Here is a 15,092-nt window from a genome sequence, read left to right as displayed (position 1 = left end):
GATTCTCCAGAGACCAACAGACAAAAAAAGAACTTTTGGATAAATAGCCTGAGTGTAAACGGACTCGGTGCCTTCTTGCTGATTCAGAAAACAGACAGAACCTTCCTTCCAAAGGGGGGCCCAATTCCTCCAAGGGTTGGAAGGGCTTTGACCTACTCGGGGCACATAAAACTGATGGGTGATCTCTGGTACGCTTTTAACATGTGCATAGGAACTTTCATTGTTAATCTTTACTCTGCAATGCTTTCACCTTAGGAATAAATGTGCCTGCTTAGAAAGCGCTGCGTGGTAACGCCTAACTGTTGGCAATACACTGTTCATAATCTCTGAAAAGAAAGCAAAGCACAGATGTTGGCCTGTTGGGAATATCCCAATGCAGGCAGGGAACTGTGCAGCCTGGAAAACACCCTGTCAGGGCGGGGCACTGTGGAACAGCTTCTGAAAGGCAGCAACAGTCGATTTCAGCAATGCAGTGTCTACACTGACATTGCGTTGACCTAACTACATTGATTTAATGCTACACCTCTCACAGAGGTGGAGTTAAGTCGGTGCAGTAGTCAAGTTATGTCAGTGGGACCTACATTTTAGTACAGAGTTAGGCTGACGTAAGCTGCCTTATGTCGACCTAAGTCTGTAGTATAGACCAGGTCCGTGTCAGCCATGATGAGAGAAGTGAGGAGTTACTGTCGCTTCTTTTTTTAATGTTGTAGTTATGTTCCTGAAAAATGTGACTTTAAGCGAAACGATGTTAAGTGAATCCAATTTCCCCATAAGAATTAATGTAAATAGAGAGGGTTAGGTTCCAGGGAAATTTTTTTTCACCAAACAAAAAATTATTTTACACACACACACACACACACACAGTACATGTTTTAAACAAACAATTTAATACTGTTCACAGCTATGATGATTGTGAAGCTTGGTTGAGGTGGTGAAACTAGAGGGTAGAAGAGGGTGGGATATTTCCCAGGGAATACCTTGCTGCTAAATGATAAACTAGCACTTAGCTGAGCCCTCAAGGGTTAACACATTGTTAATGCAGTAGCATAGCTGGGGGACGTGGGGGAGCAGCTGCTCCCCCACCAAGCACAAGTGGCGCATTTTTAATTTTACTCACCTGGGAGCAAAAAAACAAAATAAAGGCGCCAACCGTTGTGGTGCTTTTACTGGTGGGGCGGTGCTGTGGGTCTTCAGCGGCATGACCTTCACTCACTTCAGGTGTCTTCAGCAGCACTGAAGCTTCATCGGCAAAATGCCGCTGAAGACCAGCGGAGCGAGTGAAGGTCCCGTCGCCAAGGTGCTGTCAAAGACCCGGAGCGCTGCCCCATCAGTAAAAGCACCGCAACAGGTGGTGCCTATATTTCCCGCTCCCCCCTTCCCTCCACCTGGCTACGCCACTGTGTTAATGTAGCCTCTCACTCTACCAGGCAGTAGGAATGGAGGGGAGGGGAGACAGCATGGCAGACAGAGACAGACACACACCTTGTGTGTGGGGGAGAGAGAGAAATACACACTGCCCCTTTAAGTAAGCTGACCCACTCTTAAGTGCATTGGCTTTTCAAGTGGATCAGGAAGTTGAGACAGCAGCTGCTGCCCTAGGCTCTCTGTCCTGCCCCCACCCTGCTCTATATGGGGAAGAAGCGGTAAGCAGGGTGTAGGAGCAGGAGGGGAGGGGGACATTAGCCCCGCCACTCCTTCCCCTGAACAGCAAGCAGGAGTCTCGGGGAGCAGCTCCAAGCAGAGGGCAGGAGCAGCACATGGCAGTAGGGGGAGGGACAGCTGCAACTGCTAGTCTGCTGGGCAGCTGCTGCACAGGGAACTTTGGGGAGTGGGGAGTTGATGGGGGGGCTGCCAGTTCACCCTGGTTCTAAGCCCCCACCAGCCAGCTGCAATGGGCTGCTCTTCCTGCAAGCAGTGGACAAAGCAGGCAGCTGCCAAATGACGTTAGAAGGCAGCATTGCACAACTTTAAACGACCATGTTCCTTAACTGATCAGCAACATAACAACGTTAACCAGGAAGACTTTAAGTGAGGAGTTACTGTATCTTATTTCTTTGTACTCTCCTGTGGGTCTGTCTGTCATCACCTGCTGTCTCTTGTCTCATACTTGTAATATAAGCTCATTGAGGCAGGGACTGTCTTTTTAGTCTGCATTTGTACAGCACCTAGCACAATGGGGTCCTGATCTATGACTGGGGCTCCTGGGTGCTCCAATAATACAAATAATTAATCCAACTCACATCTTATCAGGTGGGAGAGGAACTGATAAAATGTAAATGTCTTTTAAAATATTTGTATTTATTTCCTTTCCATTTAGAATGAAAAAGGGCACCTGTACACCCAATCATCTAGTTACAATTACCAACCAATGATGAATTTCAATCAGCTCACCCCTTCCACTTAGCAGCAGCTCTAACACCCAGACTGAAAACATTATCAGTGTCTGCCCTTGAATAGCCATTTCTCAGGATTACGGAATCAGGATTGAGGTAGGACCTTCTCTTTGTATTGGATGTTTGCCTTGAAAATGCCAGAAATGCCAAGAGGATTTGACAGTAGAAACACAACTATAAATGGAAGATCATCCAAACTGACAGATCCATCTGAAACAAACCCAACTTAATGTACAGAATTCTTACTGATTTAGGACCCTAAAGTTAGACAGACAGACAGATATACACACACACATACTTTGTTTAAGCAGGGTTACAATTGATCTTTAAGGTCTAAAGTAAAAATTATGTATCCCTTTCCCCCATTAAATAATAAATAAATTAATCCTCTGCGGGAATATCAGATAAGACAACTGGTCCACAGGCCTCTCTGTGTGGAACTGGAATGTCGGTCGCTTTATCCCTCTGTACCTGTTTTCCCTTCGTGCTTGACCTGTTGCTGGGAGACATAGTTATCATCTGGTGAGTGATCTGAGACACTTGGCTGGAAGGTGTTATGGGCTCTGTAGGAGTGCACAGAAATAGTGGCTGGTACTTGATACTTCAAACTAAGTTGTAAAACATGCCCTGTTGCATTACTGGGGCAGGGGAACTCTTCACTGAACACAAAACATGGAGCAATCTACTCAACCTATTTTAAGCTAAGAATCCTCCGTTTTCTGCCTGGTACAGTTAGTCAGCTATGAGGCCTTGCTGATGGGTTTAGTCAAACTGTGGCTGGAGTCTTCCCCTTTAGAGTGAAAACTTTCAATGTCCCCAGGTTTGTACACTAGAGACTGAGCAACAGGTTCCCTTAGTGAACCTGTCAACAGCTGTTCCTAAGCAATCCTCCTTTGTTCTACAGCAGGGGTCTCAAACACCAGGCCCGAGTTATTTGCTGAGGCCCGCCAAGCTCCCTGCGCCTCCCAGTTATTTCGTGCGGCTGCCAAGCTCCCCTCACCCGCCACCCGCCTATACCCCAGCTTCCTGCGTCCCCGCTCTTCTGACTACCTCCAGGTGCTTCCTGCCACCAAACAGCTGTTTGGTGGCACTTAGCACTTTCCAGGAGGGAGGGGGGAGAAGCAGGGAGCCGTGTACTCAGGGGTGGAGGCAGAGCAGGGGTGGGGATTTGAGGAAGGGATTGGAATAGGGGCGGGGGGGGGTGAAGTTGGAATGGGGACTTTAGGGAAGGGGTTGAAGGTGGGCAGGGAAGGGGTGGGAACAGGTAGGGCAGAGGCAGGGCCTCAAGGAAGGGGTGGAGTGGGGGCGGGGCCAGGGGCAGCAGGGGGAGGTGTCAGTCCTCATGTGGCCCTTGTCATCATTTGAGTTTGAGATCCCTGAGCTACAGGGACTCTGACTCAGAGGCTGGCTAGAAACTCTGAGAGGGGCCGCTCTGGAGATCGAGTTAGTTCATATTTCACAAGCATTTTTTGAGTGAACTACAACCATTACACAGTAATTAAAATTGAGTTTACAAGTCTAAGCAGCTTAGAGAGATTTCTTTTCATCTCAGCGGTTCTTATCAGCACAGTTCAGGAGGAGGCTGCCTTTCAAGTCAGGCTAAATCAAAAAGCTGACTGCAGTTTAGGTGTGTTTTCAAAACACAGCTGCTACCAGCACGCCTCACGCACAGCCTGGATTCCACACAACCCCATGAATCTGGGCACACGTCCCAATGCCACTCAAGACTCTGCCATGCTTTCTCTTATTCTGCCAACCACCTCTGAGGCTGACTACAGCTGAGCCCACGCAAGGTGACACTTCTTCCCTGCTCCCTACAGGGACCCCTCTCAGTGAGCCCCAATAATAGACACCATGTATTGGCAGGACTCCTTCCATCCACAGCTTCCCAGCGCTCCTTGGAAGGGAGCTAAGAGATAGGGTGCTGCATTGAGTTGGACTCAGGAGTCCTAGATTTGATTTCTGGCACTGCCAATGGCCTGCTGGGTGACCATGGGCAAGTCATTTCCTGCCTCAGTTTCCCTATTTGTAAAATGGGGATAATGACACTGACTTCCTTTGTAAAGTGCTTTGATAGCTAAAGATGAACGTACTAGGTATTGTTATTGATAACTACAAGGGAAGATGAATGGATAGAGGCAGGAGAAAGGAAAGTAAACCCAGCAGGAACAGAGTAGGGAGGAGGAGGGAAATTATGGGAGATACTGTGAGTCAGAGGGAGAGGAGGTGTGGGTCAGAGCAGTGATGGTCTCCATTGCATTTTTTTATTTTCCCTTGTTTTAGGGCTGCATGTCCCCCATTATGCCTCTTTGTCTGAGATCAGCATTCCCCAGTACAACACTGTGAGGCAGAATTTCCAAAAAACACAATTCCTGTTTATATCTGTTATCAGGGCAGGATTTTCGTCTAATGATCAGAGCAGGATACTGGGTCCTATACGCAACTCTGCCCCCGACTTATTGTACACCCTTGGGCAAGTCACTTAACCTTTGTGCCTCAGCTTCCCCATCTGTAAAATGGCATCATGCAATACATGTTATAACTGGTTCCCTAAATTATAAGGTCTTTGAGAAAGGGACTGGCTGTTTGTTAACCCAAAAGGGGTCCTGTCCCGGACTGGGGCTCCTGGGTGCCACCATGTTGGAACTGTGATGGATTTGGAGCAGCTCTGTAATAGTTGGTGAATGCTGTAAGTCGATCTGGTCATTGGGATGTTTATTGTATGAATGCGCTGAGTTAACTCAATAGAGGGAGGCCTGGAAAAACAGGCATGAAGGTACAGATTGGCTGAAAATAAACTCCCTCCCAGCAAATACTTCAGAGTTAGCTGTTATGGGACAATGGCAAAACTATGAGCTTTGATTATTTTGCCTCCTCTCCAGCCAGCCTACAAAACCAGTTGAGGACAAAAGAACTCTGGCTGGACAAAAAGACCCTTTCTCAAGAAAGGTGGGTAATTGTTTGGGGGAACCAGACAGATGCAGAACCCCTGCTGGGGGTGTCTAGGTTACCAGCTGGGGATGGCAGCCTTTAGGTAAAACAGATGTGTCCTGACTGTTGTTTTAAAACGCTCTCTCTCTACAAGCTTTGTTCCAATAGTTAAAATAAACATGTTGGTTTTAAAAGGCTGTCTGGTCACCGTATTCACCCATGGTCACAGACTCCTGAAAGGAAGAACCAAAGATGCCCAAATGTAGTTGGATCTGCTGGGTAAGTTCTATTGATGCACAGGGTACTGTACCCAAGGACTGGTCTAAGAGTGGGAGAAGTGTGAAATTCCACCCCAGGAAAGGTACAGGCCCGAGGTCTGACACCTCAGGGGGTGTGCTCACAGAGACCAGGAAGGGGGCCAAGGCATAGCTAACCACAACAGTAAACAATGAATATGATTTAGGTGGTAGGGGGAGGAATTGTGAGGCTTATATTGTTTAAAGCCCTTTGATATCTTTGGGTGGTCAGCCCTGCCAAAACTACAAAGACATTATTATTCTCTGTGGAATCAATGGCATCAGCCATGACAGAGCAGCATCGCCCATGTTTCATAATAGGGAGAATTGTAAAGAAAAGCCCGATAAGAACAGACCCTATTTCAGTTACTAAGATGAGAAATTAATACACGTCAGCATGTCAGCCTGCTCGGACTACTTACAAGGTCAATATGCTTCTCTACACACACAGATATACTTTCCTACAAAGCTCCAGCCCATCACCCTTACTCTTTTTGTATATGCCACTGTTCAGGCGAGACACTGCAGGTTCTCAAAAGTGTCTGACAAACCAGAACCCACATTTGGAAAAGCTCCTCTTCAAACTCTGCTGCTTGGGCCCACCTCCAATTACACACAGAACAAACAATGCTAGGGTTCAGTCTAGGGAAACAGCAGCAGGACGGTCTAACTCCTTCGGGGAAGTATCACTCACCACTTCAACAAGAAGCCTGGTTTATATACATCTTGTAAACACACCTTACAGTAAGAGTCTTAAGGAACTCAGACTATTGGTGCCTTACTGGATGCAGCATTGGAGTGGGAGTCAGGAGACCTGGGATCTATTCCTGGCTTGGGCACTAGCCTGCGGGGTGACTTTGGGTGAGTCACGGCACCCATCTGTAAAATGGGGGTAATGATACTGACTTCTTTTGTCAAGATCTACTTTTTACTTTGCTGCAAGATCTACAAGTAACAACTGGCTATTGTTATCAAGCTAACTTGATCACAGTCTAAAAGTCTCTTACATTAGAGGCCTCTTTAATCTAGCAGGCAAAGCAAGATGTAATAGCTAGAAGGTGAGGCTATTCAAACTGGAAATAAAACAATTAAAAAACCAGAAAGGGTAATTAGCCACTACAGCCATTTACTAAGGGATGTAGTAAATTCATCATCACTTGGAGCCTTTAAATCCAGATTGGACTGTTATTCTGAAACATCCTCCAGTTCAAACACACGTTACTGGGGTTGATGGTGCTCAGTTGCATACTAGGGAAGAATAATTCCCTGCACTGCAGAAATCACATTCTATGGCCTGTGCTTTACAGGATGTCAAATTAGATTATTGGGGTTGGGGGGGGGGTCCTTTTCTGGCTTAACAGTCTATAGCTAGGTCTACACTGAGGGGGTGGGGGGTGTCAACCTAAGATACCCAAGTCAGCATATCTTAGGTAGATTTACCTGGCCGTGAGGATGGCAGCAAGTCGACCGCTGCCGCTCCCCCGTCAACTCCACTTCCGCCTCTTGCCGCGGTGGAGTTCCAGAGTCGATGGCAGAGCGATCGGGGATCTATTTCATCACATCTACTCTAGATGCGATAAATCGATCCCCAACAGACCAATTACTATCCGCTGAAGCGGCGGGTAGTGTAGACGTACCCTAAGACTGAAGTACTAGAACTTAGCTAAAGAAAGGAGGCTCAAAAGGAGGATTTACAGGATAACCTGTAGGATATGAATGGTCAAGAAAAGGAAATTCACACCAAACCTCCGAATATAGTAAGTGCTTTGATGCCTCACATTAAGAGAGTTGGAATGATGCTGTAACTTAAATGGTTTTATGGATTTAGTGAATGGTGTGCTGGACAGCATACCAATTACCATTGTCTGAAATAGTCTTCCCTCATCTTCACTGGATACATTTTTTTTTTTTTTTTAAGGCACTAAAGCTCACACACAGAATGAAAAATGTTTTCAGTCTTCTGAGCTGCTAATGTTCATTTAGTCAGTGTGATCCAAAGAACCTCATGATGGAGGAGATTTTTATACCACTTCTCCCCGCCCCCCACCCCCCGCCAGCAAGCTCTCAAAGCTAATTACTTCCATCTATTTTAGATAATAATCAGTCCATGGGATTAACATTCAAAGTTTCAGTCCTTCCCAAGAATTAAGAGAAATTGATCATTTTTTTTCTTCCTCTGAAAAACCAAGGGGATTGAAAGAGGCGGTCTGGTGAGCTTCCCTACCCTAAATGCCAAGTAAGAGTGTAGGCAAGTACAATGGAAGATTCCCTAGCCACATCTTCCAGTATAATTCAACCCTCATTACTCCAGTTCTGGCTCAGAGACGATCTGTTCTTTGACACTATGCAGTATTTTCCTCCAGCGTACAGAAAGACATATGGTGCTAGGTTAAGACTCGCCTACTTCATTCCCCTTGTGACCTCAGTAGCAAGTGAACCCACCTCCGCTGAGGGGAAAGGCTAATGCATTAAGTCGCGGTAGTAGTTGACCCCTCTGCAGCAAGTCAGAATCTGAACATACCGCACTTTAAAATTCTGCTTTGATTATCAAAGTGATTAATCTTCGCAACAGTACATTGATTGAAGTTGGCTGCTCTGTTATAATGGGCCAACCACCTAATCCTCATAGCAATGTATCACAGCCGATGGCTTCAGGCTACTGACAGAATTTAATAGAAAATTTAACTGTTCACCTCTCTCTGTGAAGCAAACAGACCCAAGTTTTTAGGATTCTCACCTACTGACACCTAGCACCAGATCTCATAAGAATTAAAACAGTCTCATATGAAAAATGTTTTATTAAAACAAATAAAAGCTTTATTTAGTATCAGGATTCACCCCCTTCAGCCAAATCCTTAAGAGCACTGAAATAAAAAGTTCAAAGAAAAGTCTGCAGCATTCTTCACCACCTTCACATCACGTACATCACTGTCAATACCATACTTCACTGCTCCATAAACCAACCTCATCCACCTCCAACAGACACCAAAAAGTAACAGAGGGTATAGCTCCACTGAAATCAATGCTGGTGTAGTTAAGCACCAAAAGTTATAAATTCAGTCAAACCTAGTTACTGCATCCTTGGAAAAGTAACATGGGACGGATTTCCAAGAGTGTTCAGGAACCAACAGCTCCCAATCTGACACTTCCAGCAAGATTTTGCAAATTAAACAATAAGCAAAAAACAAAGATTAGCAAAAGTGCTTTGAGATTCTCAGGCAGCAGTTGATACAGAAGTGCAAAGAAAGGTTATACTTTTATCTCACGTCCCACCCGAGCTCTGCCCTAACTCCCCCATGTGGGTAGTGCTAGATTGACTGGAGAAGCTCTCTCATTAATATAATCCATCACCCAGAGAGGCTAACTATCCCATTGGGAGAAGCTCTCAATTCTGCATAGGAGCATCTTCAGTAAAGTGCTGTAGTGACGCAGCTGCACTGGTATAGCTGGGCCACTGTAGGGCTGTACGTAAGAACAAGCCCTTAGTCTGCTGGTGTGCAGAGACCACATGCTGACCAATATTGTCTCATTGTTTACTCGTACTCCCCTGTACTCCCCTATCTGTATTCATCTGCTGTCTCTAGCCTTATACTTTGATTGTAAGCTCCTCGGGGCAAGGACTGTCTTTTGTTCTGTATTTGCAGAATAAAGTTCTGATCCATAAATAGGGCTCCTAGGCCCTACAACAGTACAGATAATACTTTGTGCTGTCTGACTGAAACCTTTATTTAGTGCAGACTAATGGGCATTCATACAGCATAATGAAGTGGCTATAGAAGCCTCAACATAGATTGGATAAAGGCTGATGCAGAGCCATTGCTTCTAGAATATTTACTCTGACCACACCAAACAATGAAAACCCCACTCTGCTAACTGTATTGTTTTTTTCTCTCTCTCTCTCACACACACACACACACTCTCACTCTTAATTGGCCTTAATGTCAAGTTTTACAGGACAAGAAAAAAGTGAACGGTTTAGATCTGTAGCAACACTGTGGTGCTGGTTTTTAAATGATCAGATACCAGCAATCCACGTTTCTATGAACACATCCTGATCCAATACCAATCAAGTGGTTTGGAATGAGGAAACCTGACTGCAGGCCCTGTTCCTGCAAAATCAATGGGGCTACCTGCAGTCTGTAAAATTATAATTACAAACCATGATGATTTTTCCAAGACTGGGACCTTACTGGCTTTCAGAGGGGACCAAGAACAATTTTCAACTTGATCTGTTCTGAGAGGGAATGTGCAAGGAGAAATTTAAGACAAGAACGTGCCACTCAGGCATCAGCAGCTAAAGTTTTACAATTTTAAATCACCTGGGGTTTTTGTTTTGTTTTATCTTCAGCAGAACAGAAAAAAAATGTCAGATGTGATGCTCCATTCTGCACACTAGTTAGAAGTGTGTCAGACTATTCATTCTCAATAGTATTTCTTTTATTCCTGATGCTTTCAATTAACTTTAATATGTTGCCAACTCCCATCCTCCAATCAATCAAAGCCACTGAAAGAGGCCCAGCCTCTATTTGTATTTACTAGATTGGAGTAAAAAATTGTTTGCCTTCTGCTTACAGAAGACTGATGTATCAGAACGAAAGATACTCTACTTTACCCCGCCCCCACATGAACCATTATTAAAAATGAAAGCATTTGGACAGTGAATGTGAGCCATTCATGGCTTGAGTCAGGTCAGCAGGAGGGCCCTAAGGAATGCTGAAAAATTAAGGCTGTCCCAGTTACTTCTCTGGTAGGTGGCAGACTGCAAAGAGTCTCCTGGACGCATGGGTTAATCCTGCTACAAGCTGGTACGCAGGTTGTGTCTGGGTCAGTCAAGGAAATACATGAACATTTGGCCATAGTTCATTGCTATGTATATCTCTCTATATCTATAGATATATAGATATATATATCTTACAGTGTGGCATATTTAAGTGGGTGAATGAAGATTTTTTTTAAAGAACTAAAAAAAAAAAGATCACATTACAGGTTTGAGAAACTAGGAAACTCACACACACACACACACACACACACACTCTCTCTCTCTCTCTCTCGCTAGAAGTGGTTGTCAACCTATAGTCCACGGACGCCTGGAAGTCTGCAGGCTATGTCTAAAATTTCCAAAGGGGTCCACACCAGCATTCAAATATTTTTTTAGGGGTTTACAAATGAAAAAATGTTGAAAACCACTGTTGTAGAGCAACTGAAGAAACTAGAAGTCCACAATAAGCCAAAAAGGTGAAAACAAGTTACTGATTTGTATGACAGAATAGGTCATGTACTAAGTATGTCATATGACCTATATAACTTACATACTTATGCAAAAGTCCATGGGTCCAGATCTAATGCATCTGAGAGAACTGGCTGATGTGACTGCAGAGTCATTGGCCATTATCTTTAAAAACCTGTGGCGATCGGGGGAGGTCTTGGACGATTGGAAAAAGGCAAATATAGTGCCCATCTTTAAAAAAGGGAAGGAGGAGAACCCGGGGAACTATAGACCGGTCAGCCTCACCTCAGTCCCTGGAAAAATCGTGGAGCAGGTCCTCAAGGAAACCATTTGGAAGCTCTTGGAGGAGAGGAAGGTGATCAGGAACAGTTAACATGGATTCACCAAGAGCAAGTCATGCCTGACCAACCTGATTGCCTTCTATAATGAGATAACTGGCACTGTGGATATGGGGAAGACAGTGGATGTGATATATCTTGACATTAGCAAAGCTTTTGATATGGTCTTGCGCAGTATACTTGCCAGCAAGTTAAAAAAGTATGGATTGGATGAATGGACTGTAAGATGGATAGAAAGCTGGCTAGATTGTCGGGCTCAATGGGAGTGATCAATGGCTGAATGTCTAGGTGGCAGCCGGTATCAAGTGGAGTGCCCCAAGGGACGATTCTGGGCCTGGTTTTGTTCAACATCTTTATTAATGATCTGGATGATGGGATGGATTGCACCCTCAGCAAGTTCGAAGATGACACTAAGATGCAGGGAGAGGTAGATATGCTGGAGGGTAGGGATAGGGTCCAGAGTGACCAAGACAAATTGGAGGATTGGGCCAAAATAAATCTGATGAGGTTCAACAAGGACAAGTGCAGAATACCACACTTAGGACAGAAGAATCCCATGCACCGCTACAGGCTGGGGACCAACTAGCTAAGCAGCAGTTCTACAGAAAAGGACCTGGGGATTACAGTGGACAAGAAACTGGATATGGGTCAGCAGCGTACCCTTGTTGCCAAGAAGGCCAACAGCATGATCATAACTATTATGTATTCAAGCAATCCTCCGGGAAGTTTTCAGATCAGCCTGTATTATCTGCTTGACTAGAATCATTCCCAGCAAGCCGGTCTTTTCTCAGCCTCACCACTGACCAACCAGCTGATGTGACTTTTGGGCCAGTTGCCCATTAGGAACAGTTTTATTTTGGCAGAGAGCATGTGATCTAGACAGAACTAGCATTGTGCAAGATACAGTTTGTATGTAAACTGGCCATTTATGCAAGGAGAGGACACCACAGACATTGATCTATTAAAAAAAAACAACAGTATGTGGGAGTTGAGAAACAAGCCTCATATTGACTGGTCTTGAGGATTTCACTTTGGGTAGTGACTTGCACTAAATTCAGCATGGCCAAATGCTACTCAGCACTGGACACAGACATTTTATTTATTTATTTTTTAATCACAGCCACTTGTTTCAAAGCTCCTTCTTTTTAGCTGAATGATGTCCAATAAAGTTCAAGTTAAACAGGCTGGAGAAGACAGGCTATATAAATGGGATCTAAGTGGCCAGTGATCATTTGAACTCCCTGTCAAGCACCATACACAGAGCAAGTAATTACAAAACCATCTTTCCAGCTATAGCTCTCCAGATCACCTCTTGGAAGATGAAGGATCACCTTGGTATTCTCTCCTACTTGTGGTCACCCCTCAAAATAAACCATTTTAATCTTGTTTTTGCTGGTACATTCACCCATCCCACAACACTCAAGTCAGCCAACTCTATTACAGGCACGTAGATGTGGGTGCTCTGCCTACAAATCCTATGGACTTTAGAACTATTTGTTTTTTTACAACATTCCAAATAATATCAGGCTAGGTGAGTGAAACCTATGCAGCAGAATCTTTTATCTATGAGGTAAGAAGCCCCATCAGCTTCTCTCATCCGCCTTTCAAACAGCTCAGTCCCTGGCTACTTCTGCGCTGTCAGGCTTCTGTGGCACTTTCCAGGCTACCCAGTAAGCTAGTAAACTTTGGTTTAAGGCCCCACACTCACCAACAGTGTGCTGGAAACTGTGTTACTCCAAATTGGTTGTAAACACCGTTTAAACATGATTGAGGTTAATTCTGTTTAAACATGACCCTAGCGAGCCTGGCTGGCCAAACCGTGTTTAAATGGCTTTACCCTGAACCAGTGACTGAAACACAGTTTGCGTCCCAAAACTGCAAACAGGCCTTGCACTCAGTTTTCCAGGGGAGATATTTTCCTAGACTCAGTGTTGCAAATTCTTGTCATTTTAAATCACACCTCAGGGAACTTGGCGGTTTTTCTTAAAGCACCAGCTCCTGGAGTCACGTGACTGCACAAGAACCTCATCTCCCAATACAAAACAAAAACAAAAAAAGCACTTCTCAAGCACTCATGGTTAAAGAGAGAAGCTTGGAAATGTGACCCCCTCAAAGGCTTCAAGGCAAATAAAAAAATAAAACAATTTTTGGAAGTCTGTAGTTGGCAATACAGGAGAGTCCTATTTGCCTACCTGCCTCCCTCACTCCACATCCACACTTTGCTCAGCTACTATTTCAGACCGCACATCTGTAGACTCAGTAAGACAGTCCTTGCAATGGATCATATTCAGATTTTCCTTTACTATTATGCTGAAACTGATTGGGGGAGATGGGGGTAAAAAGAAAAAAAAAAGCAAAGGGGGGGGCCTTAAGCTTGGGGAACTAAGTAAAGAGCTTGTATATTGCTTGCAGAGACACCAAGTATTTTTTTTGTAGCATCTGCAAAATCAAATTGCAGAGGCTTCTCCCACTTCCAGTCTCTGGCCCTCCCTTGTGGATAAAAGGGAGATGGATACACTTGGTGGCTCAGCTGAACTGGAGACAATCCCAACATTAAATCATTAAATCAGGCTGTACCGCTGAAAAACTGGACAGGTTTCAGTTTCCCTCCTGCCTCACTAAATCAGCTATTCCCACCAGTCACTCTGGAGGTACTAATCTAAAACAGCGAAGTAGACGAGCCAGTGTCACTCAGCAGCTGAGGACAGAGCCAGAAATGCTTTTAGATATTGTACCTGGGGATTCTTAGTGAGCAGGACAAGACAACAGCCTTGGGTCACAGACATGAGGAACATCCCTCCCCCCTCAGCATTCTTGTGAAAGAAGGGGTCATAGATTCATCACCTGTTTTAAGGCCAGAAGAGACAGCTGTGATCATCTAGTGCGTAACCCAAGCCACAGAGTTTCACCCAGTGATTCCTTCATCAAGTCCATAATTTATGGCTGAGCTAGAGCGTAACATTTTAAAAGACACCCGGTCTTGATTGCCTGGCTGGCTGAGGGGGATGAAATGGAGCAATGCCAGACACGTGGGCCTTATCTACTCTTGTGCAAAATGCACTCTTGTTAACACTGGTTCAGCTGTACCAGGTGCAGCGATGTGGGGAGCCCCATGGCAAGCTGGCCGCTGGCTGTCACTCAGCGATATATATCAAAGGAGGGTGAAACACCAGCAGCCTGTTTGCACCAGAGCTCCCGCCATCGGGACAACTGGTGGAGCTGCACCAGAACTAGCAACAAGGGGGTGTTTTAAGGGGAAAAAGCCTAGTGCAGACTGGTGAGTGGGTAAGACAGGTCCCGCTCTGTGCCCAATCCACAAAGAACGGGCATTTGTTACAGCCCCATGTAGAGAGCTTCAGTTCTTTAGTACAAGCTGGAGAGACTCATGCGTTTAGCTCTAGTGGTTCCCGATTCAATGCCCGGTCTGTTGGCCAAGATGGCAGCCATCATTAAAGCTGGTCAGGAAATACCTGATTAACAGATTTTCCATCAAAAAATGCAGATTTGTCAAATTGGAAACTTTTCATGGGAAGGTGTCAATTTCAACAAAACTATGGAATTACAGGGAGCAGAAAAAAAAAGACACAATCCAAAAAAGCAAATAACCAGTAGCCTGGTGGTTAGGGCATTCCCCAGGGACTTGAATTTTGGCCTCCCGCATCCCTGTGAATGCCAGGATACTGGCTAGTTTGGGTCTCTCTGGCCAGTTTTTCAATGAAATTTAGACAGGTCCTGGGCTTCGTCATGATGCGAAATGAGAAACTTTTCAGTATTTCAAAATGTTCTGCAGGACAGGAAAACCATTTCCTGCCCAGTTCTCGACATCACATACGTACCCTCTCTAACGCTCATGGACTAATATCCCATTCCTTCCATCGCCCTGACCTCCCAAGTACTTACCCATGCC

The 15,092-nt window shown here is 45.0% G+C and overlaps 1 protein-coding gene across 16 annotated transcripts in view; it reads right to left on the bottom strand.

The window, feature by feature from the left end:
- CTIF (cap binding complex dependent translation initiation factor) overlaps nt 1-15,092 on the bottom strand; it is a 345,954-nt gene that overhangs the window by 296,741 nt on the left and 34,121 nt on the right. For 8 of the 16 annotated variants that reach the window (XR_012656063.1, XR_012656062.1, XM_075066843.1 and 5 more), the window contains exon 1: nt 11,133-11,477. The exons of 6 other annotated variants lie outside the window; for them this stretch is intronic. Coding sequence is in view for 8 of the 10 variants with exons in the window: in XM_075066843.1 (XP_074922944.1) it covers nt 11,133-11,177 (45 nt within the window). In the remaining 2 variants the exon portion in view is untranslated. Of the gene's footprint in view, nt 1-11,132; nt 11,479-15,092 lie in introns of those variants that run through there. 2 more of the 16 variants (XM_075066848.1, XM_075066853.1) reach the window with 1 other exon arrangement.

Source organism: Chelonoidis abingdonii, chromosome 6, assembly GCF_003597395.2.
Source record: "Chelonoidis abingdonii isolate Lonesome George chromosome 6, CheloAbing_2.0, whole genome shotgun sequence".
Classification (NCBI taxonomy): Eukaryota; Metazoa; Chordata; order Testudines; family Testudinidae; genus Chelonoidis; species Chelonoidis abingdonii.
Note: the sequence above shows the minus strand (reverse complement) of the source record. Positions and strands in the feature narration are given on the sequence as shown.